The sequence below is a fragment of the Balaenoptera borealis genome (assembly GCF_965194805.1).
Source record: "Balaenoptera borealis genome assembly, chromosome: 2".
Classification (NCBI taxonomy): domain Eukaryota; kingdom Metazoa; phylum Chordata; class Mammalia; order Artiodactyla; family Balaenopteridae; genus Balaenoptera; species Balaenoptera borealis.
The window spans coordinates 100,274,811-100,300,469 of NC_138867.1; the positions used below are offsets into that span (position 1 = coordinate 100,274,811).

The 25,659-nt window shown below is 37.5% G+C and overlaps 1 protein-coding gene and 1 long non-coding RNA gene across 6 annotated transcripts in view; one reads left to right on the forward strand and one right to left on the reverse strand.

Moving 5' to 3' along the window:
• The window catches only part of LOC309622617, a 620,423-nt gene that overhangs the window by 282,595 nt on the left and 312,169 nt on the right, over positions 1-25,659 (reverse strand). The window lies entirely within an intron of this gene.
• LOC309622496 (uncharacterized protein) overlaps positions 1-25,659 on the forward strand; it is a 188,679-nt gene that overhangs the window by 43,698 nt on the left and 119,322 nt on the right. For 4 of the 5 annotated variants that reach the window (XR_014240912.1, XR_014240913.1, XR_014240914.1 and 1 more), the window contains one exon: positions 8,353-11,075. Coding sequence is in view for 1 of the 5 variants with exons in the window: in XM_082378576.1 (XP_082234702.1) it covers positions 8,353-8,392 (40 nt within the window). In the remaining 4 variants the exon portion in view is untranslated. Of the gene's footprint in view, positions 1-8,352; positions 11,076-16,357; positions 16,402-25,659 lie in introns of those variants that run through there. The other variant, XR_014240911.1, reaches the window with a different exon arrangement.

Genomic DNA, 25,659 nt, shown 5'->3' on the forward strand with positions numbered 1-25,659 from the left:
ACAAGAGTAACAAAATAAAGAAAAATTGTGAGTGATATTGGATTCATATCAAGTATGCTCATATTCAGACTTCAAATGATATGAAATGCAAATTTCATGGCAATTAAGATTAGCATATTCAGAAAACAACATATCCTGAGATTATATCCTTCACATTTTAATACTTAGATGTGTAATACATTTTTAGTATATAATCATGACATTGCCAGGTTTTTATGCATAAAAGGGAAAGCTTCATCTGTTATTTATAACTACAAATACCTAATAATCTTTTTTGTGTCTTCCCCTAGTAAAAGAAATATCCATTCCTTTGACTTGGTGATCAGTGTTTGCTAATTTACCATTTCTTTGTCCTTTTTGAGCAAATACTATACTTTCCGTAGAAACAGCTGGGATAAATTATGAGAAGCAGGATGACATGTCAAGCAACAAATAAGGAAAGTAAATTAGGGTTTTCAAGGGTCTATCTTCAGTGTGGGAGCGGGTTTTCTTTCGGTCTCTGGGAAACACATTCTAATCTTTAGCTGGAATTGTGGCATGTTTCCTCTTGGTAACTAGAGTGAGGCAGGCTTTAAATTAGATAGCAGAGTACTTTCAGGATGGGGGCCTCGTGTTATGCATAGGGAGTTGTTTTTATTCTCTGCTTTGGCCCTTTGTGGATGAGTTAGGCTGGAGAGTGCTCCTTAATTCTCCATTCTATAAACAGAATGCACTCACTCATATACAGAGCTTTGTTAAACTAAAAACACTTTCAAGAACTTATTGAAGTGATTACATGAAACTTTAAAGTGTTATCCTTTACCTTAAGTCTGGCTCGTTACCAGTATCCACCTATTTTGAAAAAGAACAATGTTTTAAAGACTAGTACCACGAAAAGAATTGGCTCCAAAAACAAGTTACAGTCTTTCTTGCTCCAAAAATATTGGGAATTCTTGGCAAACTGGGGCCATGAGTGAAAGCTGCCTATAGGAAGAGAAGTTTGAAACAGCCCACCCAATAAGTCAGAATGACGTTCAAACAGGAATGACATTTAAACAGCCCACCCAATAAGTCAGAAATTAACCCCGGATCAACAAATTGCAAATTAAGTGATTTCTGCCCTAAGTTAGGACTAACTAGACTCAAAAGTCATTTATAGCAATTCATATCCACCCCATCTCCCCACCTCCCCTCCCAGCTACAGCTCAGGGCTGTAAGCTGAGTCCTTGGATGCTACTGGTGTATGATAACTGAATCAAATTGCTTTTGTGACACTTTAGGAATCAGTAAATCTGTGTGAAACCTGGTTCAGGCACTAGCTAGGTTACATCAGGCAAAATCACTTAATTATTATGATCCTTATTTCTTCATCTATAAAATAGGGTATTCTCTGTCACAGAACTGTTGTAAGATTGAGTTTAATATACAAAATACTTAATACTCTGAGTGATCTCTAGCAAGAATTAAAAACTGGTAGGTATTACTGTTGTCATAGTGGTTAATACCTATGTCATCCTAAATATTAACTGAGTTAATATTGGCTACACGTGTACATTTCAGGACATTTTATTTCTAAAAATGTTTCATTACTCTTATTTTTCTTGTCTCTCTTGTTTTCTTTCACCACTTTCCTTAAAACCTGTGCCTACATTGCTTGATTTTTTTCTGATTCTTTTACTAATTGCTTAGTCAACTATGCCCAGTATTGATAGTTAAGACAAAAGTTTATTTAATTTTAAAAGTTTATATATGCTGTGCTGTGTCCCCCTGTTTTCACAGAATGATGGTAAATGGGCGGATGGTTGAGCCCTTCCTAAACTGGGAAGGCCATTGGTGGTTGTAAGAAGGGAGATGTCAGTCGTTCTTAACTCTGCTGCACGGGAAGATAGCCTGTCTGGGCTCCACCCTTGAAAATTCTGAGTTAGTGGACCAGGTAGATACTGTGTTTAGTGGGTTTTAACAGCTCTCCAGGTGCCTTTAATATGCCACCAAGATTGAGACTCACTGGGCTGTTGGGAGGGAAACTTGGGTTTCTGCGGAATAGCTCTTAGCAAAGCATAAATCTCTGAACCTCTGTATGTTTTCCATAGAGGTTAAAGGGCAGTAGGGAGTAAGCACTTGGGAGTAAGTCCTATTAATTTTTTTATGTTGCTTTCCAGCCCCACACCAGGGATTTCAAATTCAATTGTGACTTTTAAGGAAAGTCCCTTTTTTACTATTTACATTATGGTTCATAAGTGAAAGCCTCCTACCTCAAATGTGAGAGTGAACTGGACTCGTTCTCAGTTATTGAGCTTGTGGCCCAAATTTAGACAACCAGTAAAAATGGACCCTAGTCAGTGTGGCCCCCAGTGGTAGTTTGGCATCCTTTTGCTGTCTTGCTAAGTGCTACCTAAACTAAATTATTTTAGAAATACGTGCTGTTGCATTTCTTTCACTCTTTGGTTAGCGAGTTTTCCCTCAAGCACAGGTGAGATCACTTTTAGTGATGGATAAATCCACAGATGAAGAGAACGTGTGAGTTCCCCAAACCTTCCCATCGGTCCTATGTTGGTCTGTCTCGACCTCTACATCTTGTTCACGCTGCCAGGCCTTTCTCTTCCATTCTGGCTGTATGAGAGGGGGCCCTTCTTCCAGGACAAACTTGAAGTCTACCTCCTCCATAAACCCTTCCTCCCTCTGACTAACGCAGCCTTTATGACCCCATCCTCCTCCACATTCCTGTGTTCACTTACCTCGTGATCTACAACTACTGTGGGCGATTGTTTATACTTTTTTGTGTGTCTGCATCTGTCTTCACTGCTAACTTTAAACTGTTTCAAGCTTAGGAACAGCCTGGTGACTTCAGGAATAAGGTCCTGCATTTCAGTAAGTACTCAATAAATGTGTGACGGTGGTGGTGAAGTAGAAATCACATTTGAGAGAGAAGGGAGGATGTGGGCTGGATTTATTAGGGAAGATCACAGAGAAGGTAGACCTTGAACAGGGATTCAGGATTGGATAGAATTTCGATTGTTGGAGGAGAGAGCCTTCTACAAAGTGTTATTTTTGGTCAGATTTGAATAATCTGTGTAAAACAGACACATATGTACCTGTGGAACCCTCTGAATTCCTAAACCTTCTTAATACCTTCAGAATCTGTCCTAATATATATATATAATATATTAAATTTTTGCATATTTCAGGTATTACACATATTATATATTAAATATATAATATATTAAAAATTTACACATTTCAGGTATTTTTTATGTTGTATATATAATTTCCAGTCTCCACGATGAGGGCAAAACATACATCATTGAGCCTTACTACTAAATACAAGCAAGGGAATACATTCACTTTTCTGATTTGTATACTCTCAACTAGAGGGAATTCTAAAGGTTGTTCACTATCACTTTTCCATAATGCGATTGGGGAAGAAGAAGTACTAGTATTATCTTATAACCTTATAATTTGCTCTTTCAAAATATATAGCCCAAGCCCCTCACCCACATGCATTTTGAACTAGCTGTCAGAAACATTGTATTGGAATTGAGAGCTCCAGTGACCTTATTCACTTAAAAAGTCTGTTCAGTATTGCATGTGAAATAAGAACCTTTTAAATTTAACTGTGTATCACAGATTTGTGATGGGGGCCCTTGTCATCACTCCCCAGCTCTGATAGTTATGTTAGCTGAGTTATTGGAATAAGATGTTCAAGAGGAGGGATGACAAAATCAGCCAGTAACCAGGTTTCAATTATTATGACATTGATGTCTGACAGTGACAAGGTCACAAAACCATTTTCTTGTGTCCATTGGGTTTGGGGCACTAGATTTTTCTGTCCAGCAAGACATTTATTTATTCAAAATTTAAAGCTTAATTTCAGGTTGAGTGCTTTTTAAGTAGACCCGACTTTTTTTTCCCCCTCTAAGGATCACTCAGCTTTCTTTACAACATGTATGACCTTGAATCAGGTCTTCCTCTTAAATCTCTCTGTGCTTTTATATTCAGCATTAGCTGACTCCTACAGTAAATTCAGTGTGGCCAGTTACTTTTCATAATGAAGCTCATGTAAATTGGAGTAGAGCAGAGGTTTTATTAATGAAACTGATCTGTTATTAAAGCTGCTTCGATCATCCTTTCTGAATAGTGAGATACAAGTCAAATAATATAATGTCCCTTGTCAACAGGCTTGATGAAGAAAATGAAGCTTGGAAAATTTACACATGTCAATTTTTTTTTGAGCATGGCAGAGCAGTTTATTTCAACTCCTATTCCAGTATTTTATAATCTTTTGTAGAAAATCAGGATCTTCTGTAGGTGTATCAGTCTGACCTAATGAAAATTTTATTCACGTGCAACATGAAACTGGCGGTGTCTTTCGGAGCCCATGAGGAGTGGATTTTCTAGGATTTTCTTACACTGTCATACACTGTCATGGATGTCATGCCATAAATTTGGAATTTTAGTGTGCAAAACTTGGGCAATGTGTTTACTGTCCAGCTCACTTTTTAAAAATCAGATGGCAAGATTATTATTACTTTATTTTAATTTGTAAAAATTGAAGTATATTGATTTACAATGTTGTATTAGTTTCTGGTGTACAGCCAAGTGATTCAGTTATACATATATATATATATATATATATTCTTTTTCATATTTTTTCATTATTGTTTATTACAAGATATTGAATATAGTTCCCTGTGCTATACAGTAGAACCTTGTTGTTTATCTATGTTATATATAGTATCGTGTATATGTTAATCCCAAACTCCTAATTTATCCCTCCCCCTCCTCCTTTCCCCTTTGGTAACCATAAGTTTGTTTTCTGTGTCTGTGAGTTTGTTTCTGCTTGTAAATAAGTTCATTTGTATCATTTTTTAGATTCCATATATAAGTGATATCATATGGTATTTGTCTTTCTCTGACTTACTTTGCTTAGTATGATAATCTCTAGGTCCATCCATGTTGCTGCAAATGGTATTATTTCATTCTTTTTTATGGATGAGTGATATTCCATTGTGTATATCTATATCTATATCTAGATATATGTAGATATATATATATCAAATGGTAAAATTATTAATGGTGGTTTCACAGGCGCTAGGATAGAAATGAGGTGGTACAGTTAAGAGGTCAAGTGGGGGCCTTCTAAATGCTCCTCAACCTATACTAGCTACTTGCTCTGCCTATTTTAGAATCACCAATTTGCAGAATATGGATCTCAAAGCCCCCATCAGTGACCTTATTAATTTATATGTTTGCTGTGAATTATTTCTATATGTTTTATTGTGTCTCTGACTATTTAAAATAATTTAAAAATTTAAAGCATATTTTGGGAAATATGAAAGAAGCAGATGGACTTAAAACTTGTTCAGAGATGAATCAACATTTGAAAAATGGCATTGCACAGTGCACTGGTAGATAGAGAGAAGTTGAGGACAATTAGAATAAAGCCCAAAGGTGTTTCTGGACTTTGCAGATGAAGGTTATATATCAGGCCCTGGAAAGAGGCATGATAATGACAGCTGCAGAGCAGAGGAGGAGGCCAGGCTGACACTGGTCTTTGGTTAGAGAGGAAGGCGGTCGAAGAGCATTTGGTGCTCCTTGGTGTACTAGGTATGAATCTTTTCATTTGCAAGGGAGAGAAAATCAGTTCCAAGTAATTTAAATATAAAAAAGAGGGAATTTATTAACTTACAAACTGGCTTAATTAAAAAAAAAAACTGGCTTACATAATTTAAAATCCAGAGAAGTCGTGAATCCAAGTGCACAAGTAGTTATATCAGAAATCTTTCTCCACCTCTTGTTCTGCTTTCCTGTATTGGTTTCCTCTTCAGGTCCCCCCCAGCCCTGCCACCAAGAAATGTCTAAACTATATCCTTCCTGTTTAGTAACCCAAATGGAAAGAGAGTACCTTTTCTAAGGATTCCCACAAGTCTCTGCCCTGATTCTTGTGAATTCAACTTGATTCATTATTCCTTTGTGAACTGAACACTGTAGTCAGGCGGTAAAATGATCTGACTTCACAGGCTGGAACGAGCCCATTTTTTGGTGCTTAGGGTAGAGTCACCTCCACGAACCCAGACCACAAGGACTGAGGGTGTGGGCAAGGGAATTTCCCCAAAAGAAAACAAAAGAATGGGCTATGAAGAAGATAGGTGAACAAAGCAAAACTGAAAAGCAAACAAACAAGAGGTCCACTGCATATGGTTACAAACAATATCACAATGGAGAATGGTCCTTGGGGAGTGAGAGCTTCAGGAAAAATACAAAACAGGCGTTGATGTCATTAGAGGAGAATCTAATGAACATTATTCAAGAAATTATAATGCTAATACTCAGTTATGGTTATTAAGAAAATGAATAGCTAAATCAAAGAACATATTTTCATGCAGCTGTCCGAAATAATCAGAAAAACATGGAGGAAGATTGATCAAACTAAAGGATTTTTTCACAGTTTTCTGGGGGAAACTTTTAGGTCCAAATGATTCATTCTCAGCAAGAGTGGGTGTTTTTGTGAAAACAGAAAACCTCCTTGCAAAACAACATTTGTTTTTCAGTCTCTACATCATATATGTGCCAATTAGTAAAATTGCAATGCAGATACAAGCGGCTACATTTTGCTAACAAAATACTGCATGCTTGTCTAGAATAACTTAATTTGTCTGGTAGAGAAAAATGTATTGTTACCAAATCCCTTAAGGTGAACTATAGACACAAACTTGTCACTGTTACAGGGACTGGGTTAACATTTCAAAGTTAAATATTGTTTGTGAAATTAATCTAGTTTTCTTTAATTATTTTCTAATGTTTTAAAAAATGAAAATTTGTGCCAAGATATAGAAGGTATACACGGCACGGCTTTTGGATTTTAGATGGTCTTTGTTTAATTTTAGAAATAATTTTCCCTGAAAATTTGATATGCATATCAGAAAACTCAATGCAACACAATGCAGTTCAGACATTATTTACTGAAGACAGATGCTGTGGAGGATAAAGCAAGTAGGACCTTTCCTACTTTCAAGCAATTGAAATTTAGCATAGAAAATATTTCTTTATTTTATAATCAGGAGTATAATACATAATACATTATTATGATATAAAATAGTTATTATACAAAATAGTATAATACATAATAGTAGTACATGATTATAATGCATAATACATGATTGTAATACATACTAGAGAACAAGTCTATAAGAGTTGTGTAAGTCAAATATTCAGAAGAGGAGGACATTTGGCTGGGGAAAGAAAAGAGGGAAGAGTTTTTGAAGGAAGTGCACTTGCCATGTGTCAGATAGGATTATTTGGCAAAGGTTTTTCTATAGAGTAATGTAGAGGCAAGGCATGCATTATAGTACAAGAATAGGATGACGGGGCTTCCCTGGTGGCGCAGTCGTTGAGAATCTGCCTGCCAATGCAGGGGACACGGGTTCGAGCCCTGGTCTGGGAAGATCCCACGTGCCGTGGAGCAACTAGGCCCGTGAGCCACAACTGCTGAGCCTGTGCATCTGGAGCCTGTGCTCCGCAACAAGAGAGGCCGCGATAGTGAGAGGCCCGCGCCCCGCAATGAAGAGTGGCCCATGCTTGCCGCAACTGGAGAAAGCCCTCGCACAGAAACGAAGACCCAACACAGCCATAAATAAAAAAAAAAAAAAGAATAAGATGACGATAATGAAGAGAAGAGGTGAGAGAAGAGGTGAGAGACGAGGCTGGAGAGGAAGACTGAAACCCACAGGAGAATATATACAGTGATTCGCCATCTGGATTCTCTGTTTGGCAACAGACTTAGACCTGGGGTTTGTGAGAGAAGGTAGTAAAAAGATGCCTGAACTCGCGAGAGTGGTGGAATGGGAGACAGTTGATGCCACCAGTATAAAGGAAGGTCAAGAGGAATGGCCAGTTACTGTGAGAGGATGAAGATATGATAAATTTGGGATGAGTTAATTTTGAGTGGCAGGGGATATCCAAGCAGTTAGGGCTGTAACTGAAGAGTAAAGTTTAGGTTAGAAAAAGACTTTTGCATTATTCTGTCTGGAAGTGATAGTTGAAGGCTTAAGAAGAATGGATATAAAATTATACAATGGAGGACAATCTGGGGATAGAGACTGGAAGACTTGGAAGAAAGAAGAGTGAGAGGTGGTCTGTAGATCAGTGGAGGTCAGTTTTTCTGTACTCCGTCTCTGACCCTGTGACCAATCCCTTCTACTGGTGTTTCTGTCACAATTTACTACCTTTCTCTCCCATCAGTTTGTTGGCTTCAGTTTGTCTTAGAATAAGCATAGAAGAGTTTCCTTATTTAATGCAGTCTTGTATCAGAATCAGGTTTTTAGTTTGGCGCTCAGATTGCCGGTAACTTGATTTATTTTTTGCCTTGCATTTCAGGATTTTCATCTACCTTGGCTTAGATACATGCTTCTTCTGAACTTGTAATCTGAGGTATCAGAGTCCATGCAGCAAACCGATGGCAAGTTCAAAGTGGTAAGTAAAAAAGCAGCTTAACAAAGGGGCAATTTGCAATGGTGTCAGTAGGCTTAAGGGAACTGACGAAGAATGGTGAAGCATTCTTTGGTGAAGCATGCTACACCTACACCTGAACGGACAAAAGGAGGTGGTAATTATGAAAAGGTGGGGAGAGTTGCAGTCAGGGGAGGGAGTCCATGTGATAGGAGTTGCCACCTTGGGGACAAGAACGTAGCCACAGCCAAGCATCACCAGGGAGGGATACAGGGGGGTAAATTCCCTTACCTCTCCCTTCTCCCACCCTCCATCTCCTACCAGTGCCAACCAGTAGCAAACCAATGTGGAAGCCAGAGCGCAAGGGGCCCAGGTGTTACTGTCTGTAGAGGTCAGCTTGCTGGGAAAAAAGGCAGGGTAGGGAGGGTGGAGAGTATGTCTAGAAGGGCAGAAGGGGATACCCATCATGCTTGACTTCCTGGCTTCCTCTTCTCTTTTCTACTCCTGACTTTTGATAAGAAGATGTTGCTTTACTCTTGCTTGTGCTACTTAGACAGTGGCTTCTTGCTTTTTATGATCTCTAATAGATAAGAATGGGTGTTTCAAAGGTACTACAGACTTGTCAGAAGCTTCTCCCTTTCCATTTTCCTTTACTTTTCCTTCTCCGTCTTACGCTGTGGAGTGTTAAGAGAATTTAAAGGGAAAAAAGCAGAAGTCCAAAAGACAGGAAGAGATGCATAGAATATCAAACTTCTTTCTATGTCTGTGCACAAACAGCTGATTCTAAACATGACTAAGGCTATTTACAGTTTGACTATTACATATGATTAAGAATTGGCTTCAGAGTTCTGTATTTTAGCTCAGTTTGATTAGAGGAAAATTTTCTTTTAAAGCCACCTGTAAATACCTTCCTTGTGGTGGGCACTCCTGGTTGCCTACCCAACATCATTCCCATCCTTCTACCTTGCTAACAGACTCTCATTTTGATCCAGTATTGGTGGCCAAGGGCTTTTGAAAAGGGTGGCCCTTCTCAGCACCAGGGGTGAATTTTGATTAGTCCAAGAATCAAATTGAGGTATAGTAGGAGGCTAAGTACTATTTTTTTCATGAGTTTCATAATTGTAATTGTGAAACTGAGTACAAAGAGTGTTCAGGGACGATGTATTCTAAAGAAAGGTTGTGGATCATCTATGAAGAACTTCAAATGATTGATATTCAGAACAAATCTGGTGACTCTGAGTCCATTACCCACATCAAGAGTATATAAGAAGAAATAAGGGTACTCTCAGAGAGGAGATTGTATTGGAGAGTGTATTCGTCTTCTAGTGCTACCATAACAATATACCACAGACTGCGTGGCTTAAACAGCAGGAATTTATTTTCTCACGGTTCTGGAGGCTAAAGGTCCAAGATAAAGGTGCCGGCAGGTTTGGTTTTTGGTGACGTCTCTCTTCCTGGCTTGTAGATCACTGCCTTCTTGCTGTGTTTTCACATGGCCTTTCCTGTCTGTGAATATGGAGAGCTGTCTGGCGTTTCTTCCTCTTCACCAAGCTTATTGGATTCAGGCCCCACCTTTATGACCTCATTTAAGTTTAACTACCTTCCCAGAGGCTCTATCTCCAAATATCATCAAATTGGGGGTTATGGCCTCAAATCATGAATTCTAGGGGGGGACACAATTCAGTGTATAACAGAGAGGGTTATTGAAGCTGTACTTTTGCTCACTTCAAGCTGAATGAGTAGAGGACTTGAGTAAACTACTCATAGAGTGTGGGGGTGTTTTCCGGGGGAGAAATAGAGCTAGGGCAGTCACAGAGGCCTGGGAGCAGCCAAGCGACCAACACAGAGTACAGGGAGATAGCTCTGTGAGACCCTAATATGGCCCCCATTGATTTGGGAAGTCAGGGACTGCAGGTGAGAGTCTCATTGGAGCTATCCAGTAAAGTGACTGGAAAGAGTTTCAGTGCATATGAGTTGTTTCCTGTTGAATCAATGTATTTATGTATGTATGTATGTATCTGTTTTTACATTACTTTGGTGACATCATTGACCATTGGTAGTAAGAGACCCACTCATATTCATAAGTATACCTGATTTCATTCTGGGAAATGTCTTTTAAAAGACAGACTCTAATACAGAAAACATAAAGGAAAATTCTGATATCCCTGTATACACAAAAACTTAAAACTCTTTAAGTCAGTATCAATGATGAATCTAAAAAATTACAATATAGGAAAATCAAAAGGTTAATAATGTTAATGAATCTCCCCCCTGAACCAAATGTTCAAAAGACAGGCAAAATTGATTCATAAAAGAAATATAAAAATATATTTCAAATATATGTTGATTTTCATATATTTAAAAATGTTTATTTTCATATATTTGAAACTTGAGAGTAAGCACTCTTCTATACTGCTGGTAAGAGTACAAATTGGTAAACCCAATTTAGCAATAGGTATCAAAATATGTACCCTTTGATCCAATATCTACAATAATAGCATTTTGTCTAAAGCAAATAATCAGAGATGCATGCAGAGAAATCTGTGAAAAAATATTTATAATTATTTATATTGATGAAAAATTGAAATGACTGATATTTCCACAAAATACTTTTTGTGCTGAACTACTATGTAGCTATTAACAATCATATTTTAATAAACTGGGAATAGTCTTGTGATATAAGTTTATTAAAAAATAAAAGGACACACATAGGACACAAAAAGCACTACCTATAAAATAAAAAAGTAGTAAACAGGATCTTCATAAAAATTAAAACATTATTGTCATTCTTATTAAAACAAAAATTGGTAGTAAAATAAAAAGGCAAGCCATAGACTGGGAGAAACCACCACAATACATATGTCTGACAATTGCTACAACTCAGTAGTGAGAAAGAAACCAACCCAATAAACAATGGGCAAAGGACTTGGATACTTCTTAAAAGAAGATATAGGAATGGCCAATACTCCCCTTAAAATGGGCTCTACGTCAGTAGTCATCACAGAAATGCAAATTATAACCACAGTAAGATACCATAATATACCCACTGGAATGGCTTAAATTAAAATGACTGATAATGCCAAATATTGGCAAAGATAAGGGACTACTGAAACTCTCATACATGGCTGGTAGGAATGTAAAATTGTACAACTATTTTGGAAAACTGGCAGTTGCTTATAAAGTTAAATATACACTTCTACTATGATCCAGCAATTCTGTTCCTAAGAATTACTCAAGAGGAACAAAATCATTTGTCTACAAAAAGACCTGTACAAGAATATTCTTAGAAGCTTTATTCATACTAACCAAAAATTGGCACCAAAGCCAATATTCATCAACAGGAAAATGGATAAACAAATTGTGATATATGTCCATAAAATAGAATATTATTTAGCAGTAAAAGGAAATAAACTACTGATAAAAGCAACACACTGGATGAATCTTGAAAACATTAAGTTGATCAAAAGAAGTCAGACACAAAGAAGACATAAGTATGATTCTATATATGTGAAGTTCAAGGCCTGGCAAAGCAAATCTGTGGTGACAGAAATCAGAATAATGGTTGCCTCTGTGTGGGAAGGACAATAAACTGGAAAGGGTATGAGAAAACTTCTAGCAATGATGGAATTGTTATATTTTTTTAAAAAAATATTGAAGTATAGTTGATTTACAATGTTTCAGGTGTACAGCAAAGTGATTCAGTTATATATGTGTGCGTGTGTGTGTATATATAGAAATGCTTTGTCAGATTCTTTTCCATTATAGGTTATTATAAGATATTGAATATAGTTCTATATAGTAGGTCCTTGTTGTTTATTTCATATATAGTGGAATAGTTCTCTTGATTAAAGTGGAGTTTATATGGGCTTATAAAGTTATCAAAACTTATCAAGCTGTACACTTAAATACAATTCATTGTTTGTAAATTAAAGCTCAATTAACAAAATTAACTCCAATGGGCAAGAAGTACTCAAATTTTCCTTTAGCTGAGATCCCACAGAAAGAGATCATTCACTAGTTGACTTTGTGGCTGTTTCTCATAGTGGAGATCATCACAGACTGATGATTCTTGTGCCCCAGTGATCATCCAATCCACCTGCTTCCCGTTGCACTGACTGTTATGTTCACCGCGAATGTTCTCATTGTAGCTGTTGTTTACCAGTGTAGATATTCTTGTTGGAGAGAAGAGCTGGTCAGTAGACATGTGCTAGGCTGCTAGGTTTCTAGCCACAGACTGACAAGTGGATATTCTCCTTAATATATTGGTTAACATCAGTGGATCCTTAGGAAAATTACTTTCATTGACCTTTCATCCTGATCCTGCAGTATCCCTGGCACAGGTGGGTACCTACAGAAGCCCTACCTGGATGTCCGCAGGCCTCTTTTTAAAAAAGTCAATTCTGTCTGCTCAACAGCTTTGTGAAATAGTTGTTTGATTGTGGTGTACACACGCCTTCTCATATCTTTAATCTCTTCTTGAGAGTTTGGCTTGTTATATATCAGAGTCAGGTACATCTCAGTTGTGAAGCTGATTCTAAATTCAAGCAGGATCCTGAGCAGGTAAGGGGTTGTAGAGTTGGAGAGGGCTGCCTTCCAATTTGACATGTATCATATTTTTGACAGTAAGTGACTTTTCTAACATAGTGGGTTAAAGGCTTAATGTTTCTGTTGTTCACTGACGTCTCACTGTAGTTGCTGCCCACTGCATTCATAGAAATAAAGGAGATGCTGTTAAAGTGATGAGGGTTAATGGAAAGACGGGGACATTGTTTTGATGGGGGGAATGAGAAGAGGGAAAGCAATAACATAAAAAGTACTTCAGAGAGGCAGAGGGGCATTCTTTTCCATTTATTTTCCAACTGTAATTTAAAATAAATTGCCTTAAGAAGAATCAAAAGAGAAGTTAGTTTATTATTGCTTTCAGATAACCTGGTAATTTACCATTAAATGAACAGAAAATAAGAACAGTATGAACATTAATAAAAGCTAGGTTTGGGAAAAATTGCTTTGTGCAGAAAGAAAATTCTGTAATTTATCCCATGTTCAACTCACCAGATTCATAGCATGATGTAATCTTTGTCCACTACGTACCCTTCAGTGTACCTAAACTTGTACGATATTTTTCTTTGTCCTTTAAGATGAATCATGCAGCTCAAACACTATTTTATTCTTAGAGCTTACCGAGTATATATAAAAAGAGCACAAAATATTTACAAATATACAATATGTTCTACCTATAGGTATGGGGGAAAAAAAAGCATTTAATATTTTAAAGATGCTCTATGAGAGAAGTTTTGAATATGACAAACACAATCAGAAGTTGCTCTGTGTTGAAAAGACATTTTATGCTTATACAAATTTTATATGTATATAAATTATTTGGATTATAAAAAAGTTCTTTCCAAATTTCATGGAAAATTCGAAAAACACCATGTGACTAGTATAAGAAGATAAAAAACACCTCAAATTCAATATCCAGAGATAAGTGCTGCTAACATTTTAGTGCATATCAGCGTCAATTTTTTTAGTTTAAAAATCTTTTCCATTTAACATTATATGGTGGCATTTTCAAATGTCATAAATATAGTTCAAAAACATTATTTTAAATGACTACCTAAGGTCTCAAGATGACATCATCAAGATTGTGACATAGGTTGTTCCTGATTTCACTTCTCCTCACAAGATGAGCAACAAGCAACTATCCACAGACACCACTGTGAAAATCCCAGAACCTGGGAGTGAGGCAGAAGCAGCCCCTGGACCAGAGACCAAAAGGGCCACATTGAAAGGATCAGTGGAGGCTACACTCTGACTGCACTGTCCCTCCCCCAGACCTGTGCAGTGCACTCCCCCCACCCAAGGTCGACAGTTTCTCCAGTTGGAAAAGAGGGCCCAAGGTAAACATCCAGCTTCTCCAGTGTTGAGAGATGCATCCCAGAAGGCTCACTCTGGTTTTGCCTCAAGAGGATCACCGGAAAAACCTGTGGAGTTCTCCCCCTGGGGATCAGATATAGACAGAGCAGGGGGGCAGGGCTTACAACAACCAGCACTCAAATCTTGGCTGAACACATCCCTGCTTATAGTCATGCCTGAGCAGAAATCCCAGCCAGTGGCTCTACCCATTTGCAGAGCCAAGTCAGTGGCCCCATCTGGTCAGTTTGTTCAGTTGGCAGTTCTGCCAGATTTGATCCCCAGTCAATGGGCTCTACTGGCTGTGGTATATACCCAACAGCGAGATACTGCTGGAGGACCTTCTGACCAGCGAGCCAGGCCAGAGACAATGCCCAACAGCGGAGCACAGCCAGTGGCCTATAGCATCTCTAAGCCCAGTCTGTGGCCCTGTCCAACTTCAGGACACAGCCTGTAGCCTCACCTGATTGCACAGCACAACCTGAGGTCCTGTCCGACCACAGCGTCCTGCCTGTGGGCCCACCTGCATCTGCAGCACCATTTGGTTAGGAAACACAGCCTGGTAACCCACCTGATCGGGAGGGATTGTGGGGCCCAGTTCATAGCCCTGCCCAATCACAGAGTCCAACCAATGGTACCACCCTGCCAGTGAACACAGTAGGCAGCCCGGTCCAACCAGGGGTGATTGCGGCGTCCAGCCAGTGGCCCCACCTGACTGCAGAACAAAGTCAGCAGTCCTGCCTGACCAGGGAGCCTACCCAGAGCCCCACTTAAACATGGAACTCAGCCAGCAAGCCCACCCAACTAGATACACACATATATATATATATATATACACACATATATATATATATATATATATGTATATACATCTCACACACATAAAATTATTCACGAAGATTAAACATAAAAAGTTAGTCTTTCTGGAAAACAATTTTTAAATTTATTTTTAAATTTTAAATTAATTAAAATGTTTTTCTGACTCAGGCAGGAATTTACCTTAATAAAATAATCAGAGGTACATACAGAGATTTATATACAAGATTAGTTATTACAGAGTTATTAGCAATAGTGAGAGTCTGAAAAAAAATGTAAAATCTCCTGAAAAGAAGAAGAAAGTAAAATAAACTACAATATAGTTAAACGATGGATTAACAGGTAGTCTTTTGTTGTTATTTTTTGTAGGTTTATTGAGATAAAGTTGACATATAACATTGTATGAATTTAATTTGTAAACTTGATGATTTGAAATACATGTATATTGTTAAATGATTACCACAATAAATTAGTTAACACATCCATCACCGCACATAGTTACAACTTTGTGTGTGTGTGGTGAAAACTTTTAAGATTTTTCTCTTAGCAACTTTATTCTCCATAACTCTTATTTTTCTTTCATTATTTTGTTCTCATCTTTTTTAAACTTTTAAGAAAACTTTGAACTTGTTTCTTACCTCACTAATTTGCTGTTTTTATGGTAGGTAATTATATATTTTTTGCTTTCATGCAGTCTTAAATTTTCCACTAAAAGTTTCCATTTATGTACAGTTTTACATGATTTCAGATATATGTATATTTCTTGTGGTGGCTATCTGATCTAATTTCATGGATGCAATGTTCTCTTGAAACTTGTTGAAAACTCAAAACATTTAAAAAATATGTTTTTTTAATTCTAATTTTATTATTTATTTATTTATTTATTTTTAACTTTTTATTTTATATCGGAGTATAGTTGATTAACAGTGTTGTGTTAGTTTCAGGTGTACAGTAAAATGATTCAGTTATACATATACATGTATCTATTCTTTTTCAAATTCTTTTCCCATTTTGGTTGTTACATAATATTGACCAGAGTTCCCTGTGCTATATGGATAACCAATAAAAAATATGTTATTATACTAAATTAGTAGTTTCTTGAATTTATTAATCAGGAAATTATTAATTCTGATTCTGCAGAGTCATCTCTCATTTGAACTGCTTCACATAACTTAAGATTTTTTTATTTCTTTATTTATCCTTACAGAAGGAAGTCTACATTTGTTCATAGTGGCAGATGAAGTGAGTTTGGTAAGAAATCCATGTCCATTTCTGTGTACTGCATGCCTAGATGAAAATGAAGATGAAATTTCACATTGTCAATTAATTTTCTAGATCAGAAATCCAGAAGCCAAGGTTCCTGTGTGGTGGTGGGATGCAGGGAGATAAGGCATTGATCAAAGTGATACCGACCAGGGTTCTTGGCCTTCCCCAATCAACAGAAATTGACTCGAGGTCAGACAAGAAATTCAGGCAAGGCTTTATGGGGGCCCCTGCGCCGGCTGCAGGAGGGGACGAAAACAAGTAACAGGTTCCCTTGCTTGCTCCCCAAGGTGGGGCAAGCTCATTCCTTATTTGGGGTGAGGGTAGGGGAGTGTCCAGGGGTCAGGCCGGAGGGGTGGCTGAGGTGGTTTGCCCACCCCTTTGTGGTGTTGAGTGCAGGGGGGCACGAGCAGTACCCTGCTTTTGCTCCTGACACCCAGTTATTTCCCGGCTCTTCAGAAACGGCAGTTGGGTTTTTTGTCTTTTTGTATCTTTTGGTCCAGAATTTGCCCCAACTGTGCATGCATGCAGGTATTTTGAGTCCCATGCAATTTCTTTGTCTTTTGTGGCTTGAGGAGAGGTGTGTCTGAGTGCAAGCATTACAGCACTGCAGCAAAGGGTCCCAGGTCCCAGGCCTGTCTCAGAAGTACTCAGATGGAGTTGCAGTGGAGAGCCTTTCTCTGTCTAGAAGAGTTTCTTTTCATGTTTAGTTTGGCAACCAGCAGTTAGGAACGTGTAGTCACCTATACGCCAGGAGATGGTGTGGCTCAGATGCCTCTCTCAGTTCAGCCTGAAGGCCAGGAAGGTCTTCCGTGGCTTCTGACAGACTCTAGTTATGTTTTTCCTCTCAGCTGCTTCCCCTCTCCTTGTAGGAGCAGTGGTATGTTCATTCTAGGGTCTTGTTCACTCACCTCCTGGGCTTCTCAGTCTTCTTTCTCCAGGGCATGAGAGAGGATGTGATTCAGCCCTTCGTCCATAGTCCCACCTGTGATGTAACTAGTAGAAATTTTAGTTGAAAGTTTAGAAAGATTTGACATGTAATGACACCCTTCTGTAGTTTCCATTCTTTGTGCTTTATTTTCCTATTTTTATGTTCTATTTCTTACTTTGTGAATTGAGGGGAGGTTAGAAGATGTCATATTCTTTGTTATAATAACACTGAGGGTTAAGTTTCAACATATGAATTTTGGGGGGTCATAAACATTCAGTTTGTTGCAGAATCTATCTGCTCAAACTGGAAAATATTAAAACAATGGCGGCAACAAAAAAAACAATCAATTTTGAGCTATGTCAGAATATTTTTCTGTTAATTTCCTAGATGTCTAAAATAATATAAATTCAGAAGTAGTTTGAAATGAGATAAATATTAATGTCATATTTACCTTAATACGTGACTATTATTGATTCAATTAAATTTTTTTGATTTGTGAATTTATTTATATGAAAAATCCTTCAAACTCATCAAAAGTAAATAATGTTTAGTTATATGTTTAACAAATTCACTTTATTAAACAGAATACCATAATGTGAAATTGAGAATGTTTGGTCTTTGCACACCTAAGGATAAATCCATTTTCTTTCCTGATCAATATGCTAGGAGCATTTCTAACTTAAAGTGTTTTCCTTGTTATAGCCAAGTGGTTGTGGAAAATTTACTGGATTTTTATATCTGAGAAATACAAATTTCCTCAGTGTTTTAACCAATAAGGCAGCTATTCTTTAAAAAAGCTACTTCTTGAACATGGGTAAAATGCGTGCCAGAGTTTCTGTGCGTTTGAGTGTGGGTTGTCATTTAACTAAATGCCCAGACCCCTCTCAAGGCCAAGATGGTTTGTCTGACAATCAGGGAGAGAGGACATAATATTCTTTGTTAACCAACAGTTTTCCTTTGTTGGGGCTGAGGACAGCGTGCATCCGTTTCCAGGACATTACTCCCTAAACAGATGTTCTATCTTTTCTACTTATCGCTTTGTTTGTTTGTGCATTTTATGAAATGTTATAAAGCTTAAGTAAGTCGGTTGTAGATAAACCAGAAAATAGAGATTACCAAAAAAAAGTGGCCAAAAATTCAGCCACCTAGAAATATCTGCCAATACAGATGTACACATATTTGTACATACTTCTTTTGACCAAAGTGAGATCCTACTAAAAATACTATTTGTAATCTGCTTTAACTCATTAATGTATGACATTCAGCTACGTTTTGTTTACTTTGTAACAGCATGCATTTATTCATCCAACAAATATTTAATTCGCATGTACTACGTAGTAAATGCCATGTTAGGTACTATAGGACATTGCTAAAGAAGATAAAGAAGACACAACTTCTGCCTGAACCATTTTACACGCAAGGTGGAAGAAATATAATTAGCCCAAGAACCACAACGTAATATCTCAATATTAAAAGCTAGCATATAGGTAGGATGTTTCTTCAAACAAGGGTACATGTACTCCCAGAGGGTTGTGAAGATTTTCCCGGGGGCATTTGGGCCCTCAGATTATTTTAAGACAATTCACTGTTAACTTCTCAACTCTCTTTTGTATTTTATTCTTCAATTGGTCTGCCCTAAAGTGGTGTGATTGCGGTCAAGCTGTGTGCGCGGGGCTGTGGCCTCTCATCTTCTGTACGTTTCACAATAGCCTTTTCTTTCATTGTAGAGAGGCATAAACCTCTTGCCCACTGCAACCTTAAAGTGTTGCTTTGTTCTGGGTGCAGAAACCCTTAGGCTTCCAAGCAAAAGGGCGATTTGAAATCTTGGCGTTGGTGCTGAGAAAATGAGTGTAATGGTAATGTTTCCTTAAAAAAGCAACAGTTTTATCTGAGAAAAGTCATTCTAAACAACAAACTGGCCATTCAGGAAAAAAGTTTTTTTTTTACTTCCTAGCATTCCACGGAGGTAACAACTATCCATTACTAGAACCTTATATTTTTATTATGGAGTAGGATAAAATGATCCATGAAAGTTGTTTAAGCATAAAAATGATTACGTTAGGATAAAATTCTGTTGGTGACGTTGAATGGAATACATGTCAAAGAAAAAGAGGAGTGATTCAAAACTTCCAACTGTTAAAAAAGTATTCATTAATTCTTCAAACAGATGATGATGATCAAATTTCAGTCACATTTATATTCCATTGGGTATATTTTAAAGAATAATACAATCATATATGTGGTGTCAATATAATACATAGGGCATTTCATCCCTTATAATTACTTGAATTGTAGTGAAAAATAGATGTCATCTTAAATGTATGTATGAGGCATGCCCATTTTTTCTAAATTCTCTTAGGGTGTATGTTAAAAAAAAGTGTACTGTACTGTAGTACTGCTGTCACATGAATAGCTTCTGAAGGCAGCAAGAATGGGGTTGAGCTCTGGATCTACTAATACCTAGTTCTAGGACCTCAAGCAAGTTGCTCAATCTTTCTAAGCCTCAGTTTCTTCAGCAGTAAATAAGTTGGTAGTACTTCCTCATGAAGTTTCCATGTAATTACGTGTTTAACTGGAATGATTTTGTTCTACCAAAGGAGATTCAAAGAGAATCACATAATTGTATTTCTTAAATTCATATAAAAATTAACTCTGGCTAGATGGCCAATATCAATTTCCTTTTCTTTTAAAAATGTTTTGGTGGGGTTGATGGTATGAAGGGGAGGATTCTTTTTCCTGGGAGTCATATAAGAACCCCAGAAAAATAATACAACTCAGAAAACCTGGACATGGGTCTTCAGTATATCAGGTCTGTCACTTGGGTCTTTGAATTTCAAGTCCACAAGAGCATGAGGTATTTCTGCTCTTTTTCGCCAAGGATATGCTCAAGTTTCTTTTGATTTGGTTTTTAAAGTTAAGCCCTTAATATTTAGATTGCAAGGTATCCATATGTATCACCTGCCCTCAAGAAAAATGCTACCATACTCAATCCTGTGTTGGAGCTGAACATTGGACCCTGCTACTTGCTAAAAGGCCATCCTCATTTTTTTCTTCATCTCAGAGAAGACACACTGGGCTGTTCCTTTTTCATTCAATACTGTCATCTCTTCTTCCTCAAAGAAAATCTAGTTTAATACTCTTCCATGAATCTACATCTTCCCCCCCTCCCCCACCTCAAAGCTTGAAGTTTTCTGCAGGGTTCCAGCTTTAGACACAAAACTGTGGCCATCCCATCTCTAAGGGTATGGTCAGAAAAGCGTTAACATAGCAGGCCTGAGGCTACAGTCCTTAGAAAGGACTGTTTACAGTGTTGTCTCTTGGCTGGTATTTGGGAACTTGGATTTCTGGAATGTTCCCATTATTCCCTACCTAATAAAAGAGTGGCTCTCTGTGCCCAATCTGTTTGTGCAAACAGTATGGTTTATGTGGCACACCTGATTTACTTCTGGGAGCATGCGACCAGTCTCCCATAAAGCCTTGGGCGTGGAGTCTCAGGAACTTCTCTGGTGGACAACACTGCATATGTGTTGTCATAATTTGATGCTAGTGGAATTAAGTCCTGTACGACTCCACTGGGACAGAACTCTTAGAAGATTGTACCTGGTTTCCTTTGGACTTTGTTACATGGGCTTTTTCCCTTTGCTGGTTTTGTTTTGTAACCTTTTGCTTTAATAAGCATTAGTCATGAACACAGCGGTATGCTGAGTCCTGTGAGACTTCTTAGTGAATCTTTGAATTTGGGTGTGGTCTTGGGGACCCCTACACAGGGAAAAATAGGAAAAATGACCTTTTAATATTTCCTAGAATTTCTATACTAGTAATAACAGTAAAACCAAGATAAAAATCAGTATTTTAATGACTTATAGAAACTTAAATGAAATGCCAAGGATTGTTAAACTAAAAAAAGAGTCTCTCCAAAGGAGATTATCCTTGGTAATTATGCAAGTTCTAACGGTTAGTTGTTGCAATGTGGTTAGGAAAGTTTTCGCCGAAGAGGGAATCCTTGAGTCTATGTTTCCGTCTTTTTAGAGATGACCTGTCTTTTTATGCAATAATAGTATCCTAAGGCTGTGTCCATGGGATTCCAGTTGAACTTGAAATACTGCTTTTTCTGTAGCGCCTATGTAGATGGGAAGGTAATGCAAGAATGCTTTTTTTTTAAATCTTGTTAATTTTTCTCTTTGATGTCATTGCAGTTATTTGCTGAAAATTTGTGTGTGTGCATGTACATACATATCTGTGTGTGCCTCAAAGCTTCAAGAATGGGCACAGTTATAAAAAGCCATTAAATAAATAAATAGAGAACAAAAAATCATAAAGACAATCTGGGGAATTGTTGAATCTGTGTTGTGCTTTGCTAACAAGCATATCAGACTTTTCAAAATAATACCAAACAGAGCTAAAAGCTGGTGATTGAATATACGGTAAACTTATCAAATTGCTTTTTATCTCTGAGTCTCAATGGAATAAGTGTTGCTGATTTTTCACCTGAGCAGGTGGATATAAAATATTCAGCTTCAAGCTGGCAAATGTGGATAAAATAAATAAGTCACTGCCTGTAGAGAGCAATCCAGGTTTTTGTCATTTTTAGGAAGCATTGGTTTGTTCTCTGGTGAGTATTTCTTGAGAAACCTGCCTTTGTATTTCAAAACAACCACAACAAAACAAAACAAATCAAACAAATAAACATACGTGCCCTGGCACAAAATAATATTGTCTAGATATGAGTAATAGACAGGGTTCTTTTGTCTACGTTAAAAGACTTGACATTTGCAACTAATGGCTCAGAAATGACTCAGTGTGTAGGAAAAATTAGCCTGAGTTAGAATTTTTAAAAATGAGCAGGGATAAAGATTTGATATACTTTAGTTTTTAAAATCTGCGTTATAGTCATATTTACACACAACGAGCTTCATCATAATTGTCATACGAAAAATCATTATATTAATCACTGATGACCCTTTGCATGTTCTACTAATTATTGCAAGTGAATCCTCAGTGCTAATAGACTCTGAGTTTTGCTCTCACTCAGGGCCATGTGTGAAGTGCCTCTCCTTGGGCCTCACGTCATTCTTGTAGGTTTAGTTTTCTTACCCAAGCACATACTCTCGTGCTCCCTCTTCCTCACCTTTTCACTGACATCCAAATTTTGTAGAAGTGTTTTTAGCTAAGGGTCTTTCTTCTACGCAAAAGAAAAGGTAAAACTGCTTATGATAATACTTTCCAAAGAATATACAAAAAAGAAATATTTTGTTTACTGAAGTGTTATATAATTACTTTTTAGAAATTTTTTTCTTGTTTTTTTGTTTGTGTGTTTGATTATTTGTTTGTTTGGGTGGGAGTAGCTCCAGCTCACTTAGCTCTGTGTTAGCTTTTCTTGCTTTGTAAATAATGAGAGGCCTCATTTTCAGTTGCTCAAGTTAATTTTGGGAGAGCACCCTGCTAGCCAACTTAGTGGACCTGATTCACTCCCTCTTAGTGGTGCTTTATTTTTTATTTTAGTTTTATTTATTTATTTATTTATTCGTTCGTTCATTCATTCATAAGTATCTCAGGGACAGCCAAGGTCCTCCAGCTGTGGTCTACCGCACAGATTGTTGTCTCTCTTCCGTGCAGCCTTACGGCCTCCCCACAGCTTTTCCCTCATCCACTCCTCCACCACAGAGGACTATGAACTGCAGTGCTGATTGAGCCCCTCTCACAGGAGCTTCTGTATTGCTTCATATGATGTCTTAACATCTGTGAGAGCTTGCCCAATGAAGAGCTGTCTCTTTTCCTCATTGTTAATCCTCTACCTCCATCTTTTTTTTTTTTAATTGGGGTATAGTTGTTTTACAATGTTGTGTTAGTTTGTACTGTACAGCAAAGTGAAGTAGAGTTCCCTGTGCTATATGGCAGGTTCTTATTAGTTATCTATTTTATACATATTAGTGTATACATGTCAATCCCAATCTCCCAATTCATCCCACCCCCTCCCACCCTGCTTTCCCCCCTTGGGGTCCATACATTTGTTCTCTACATCTGTGTCTCTGTTTCTGTCTTGCAAACCAGTTCATCTGTACTCTGCCTCCATCTTTGACTCTAATACCTGAAGGAAGTTACTTTAGTTACCTCCTCTTGAATTAGTGTCATCAGTTTTTACTGATTTAATTTTACTCCATTCCTTCAAAGGCAACTTTTTATAACCTGTTGCTGTCCCTACAGCTGTCATCATCTTTATTTACTGCTGAATTTCTGGAATGAATGCTTTCTACTAATTGTCACCGTTTCCTTACCACTCATTTTTTTCCTGTTTGTAAAGGTCTTAATTTTTGCTGTTTAATGAGTATCTCCAGTGATCTCCCAATCACCAAGTTCAATGGCCCTGGTTTCCCGTTGTTCTGACATTGAATTTTGTACTTTCTTGAATCTTTTAATAACTTATGTTCATTTTCCTCTTTGAAATGTGACTCTTTCTCTTCAGCTTAGATTTTTCCTACTGCTCCTGAACTTTAATCACTGCTTTATGCCTCAGGACTCTGCTCTTCCCTGTATATACTCACCCCTTGGAGAATTTAGTGATAGACTTGACTTTGGGTGTTATTTCTTTGCTGAGTTTAACTCCTAATAATTATTTTCAGTCTTGCCCTCTAACTTGAGCAGCCGGTCTACAGCATCTAGAACAAATACACAGTAAACTTTCACTGAGTATTTACTGAGTGAACATAAAGGTAAACACAGCATGGACTTTTATATAAATATTTGTAAGAATGGCAAATTTTAGTGCCTAAGCTGAGAAGACTTCAACAAAAGAGTAATATTAGAAATAAAATAATTCTATGCCAACTTTCTCAGAGAAAAAGACAAAGGGGATTTTCTCTGGCCTAACATTTATGACTTTCCATTTCATATCGTGTTGACCTAAGTGCCAACTGAAACTGAACACCCTACTTTGATTAGAGTCAGACATTTCTAAGTAATAATGAATGAGCTTCAAGTTCAACTTGAATTAGTTCTAGGGTTGGGTAAGGATAACACAGGGAGGGATACTCCAACTTTTTTCCATTAGGCATTTTTTTAAACTTTCATCAAAGAGATCAGATTTTGAAATAATTTTTTTCTATAGTGATAATTGTCTCCAAAGGTTTTTAATGCTTAGTCTCAAGATTCATGTGTCTTGGGAAATAGTTTCCTTATGAGCTTTATAATTTTAAAATGTGAGATTATTTTTAGTGTGGATTGTTTTTTTCTGTGAAAATTCCTTGTGGCTTGGATTTTGGGAGCTTCACTGCAGAATGGCCCTACATTTGCTTCTGACAGACACCTCAGGGGTAGTGCCAGGTTTACATTAAATTTTTAGCTCAAGAGTTTTCCGCACCTTTAAGGAACTGTATGTTTTGGTTCTAAACCCATGAGAGGTACAGGCTTGGGCTTTCCCACCAAGGTCTTGCTTTTTCTTTCCCAGAGAAAAGCTCTCTTTATAGTCTTCTTTTTTGGAGTTTTTCTATTCCCCCCTTTCAGGGTGGTGATAGTTCTCGGTGAGTCCTGGCTTACAGCTGTGGTATCAATTGTAACATTTCTCTTCATGCCCCATCTCTTCATTCTGCCCTTCATGGATGTTAACACTCAGTCCCTAGTGACCACTTGGTTTAATCTCCAGAATCTTCCTGAGTATTTTGGTAAAAGGATTGTTAGAAAGAAGTGCTACCGTGCAATGGAGATTTATTATTTTACCCTTTGAAATATTATGAATAAAATATCACATCTTTTTTAACTGCACTAGATAGGTGATCATTCTGTTGTTCTAAACCAGTGTGGGATCTCAGTGGCTGCATAAGAAATTTATATCCGGGCAACAAGATGCTAAAGCACAGGACAGTTATTCACAGGCTTCTCTGACTTTGTACTTCCTTCATCACTTCCAGGACTGCAATGAGTATTCTAAGGGCTCAAAATCTGAGCCTATGTTAGTATTTAGAAACCAGAAATATACTAAAGGGGAACTCTGTGCCAGTTTACCTTATAGGAACAGAATCAGACTTAGATAAACCAGAAACAATTAGGAAAATTGTGCATCCCTTAGGTGGCATGATAAAGTTAGGGTTTTTGTTCATAAGGAGCATTATGGAATTGTTGAAGTCATTGGTTCAGAGCCAGATCGTTAGATAGGGTTTGAATTCTGGCTCCATATTTTACAAATTTTATGACCTTAGGTTACTAACTTTTCTGTGCCTCAGCAACTCATCTGTAAATTGGAGGTTCTAATAAGATCTATCCAAGGGTAGTTGTGAGAATTAAGGAAATTAATGCAGGAGAAGTACTAAGAGTGCCCATTA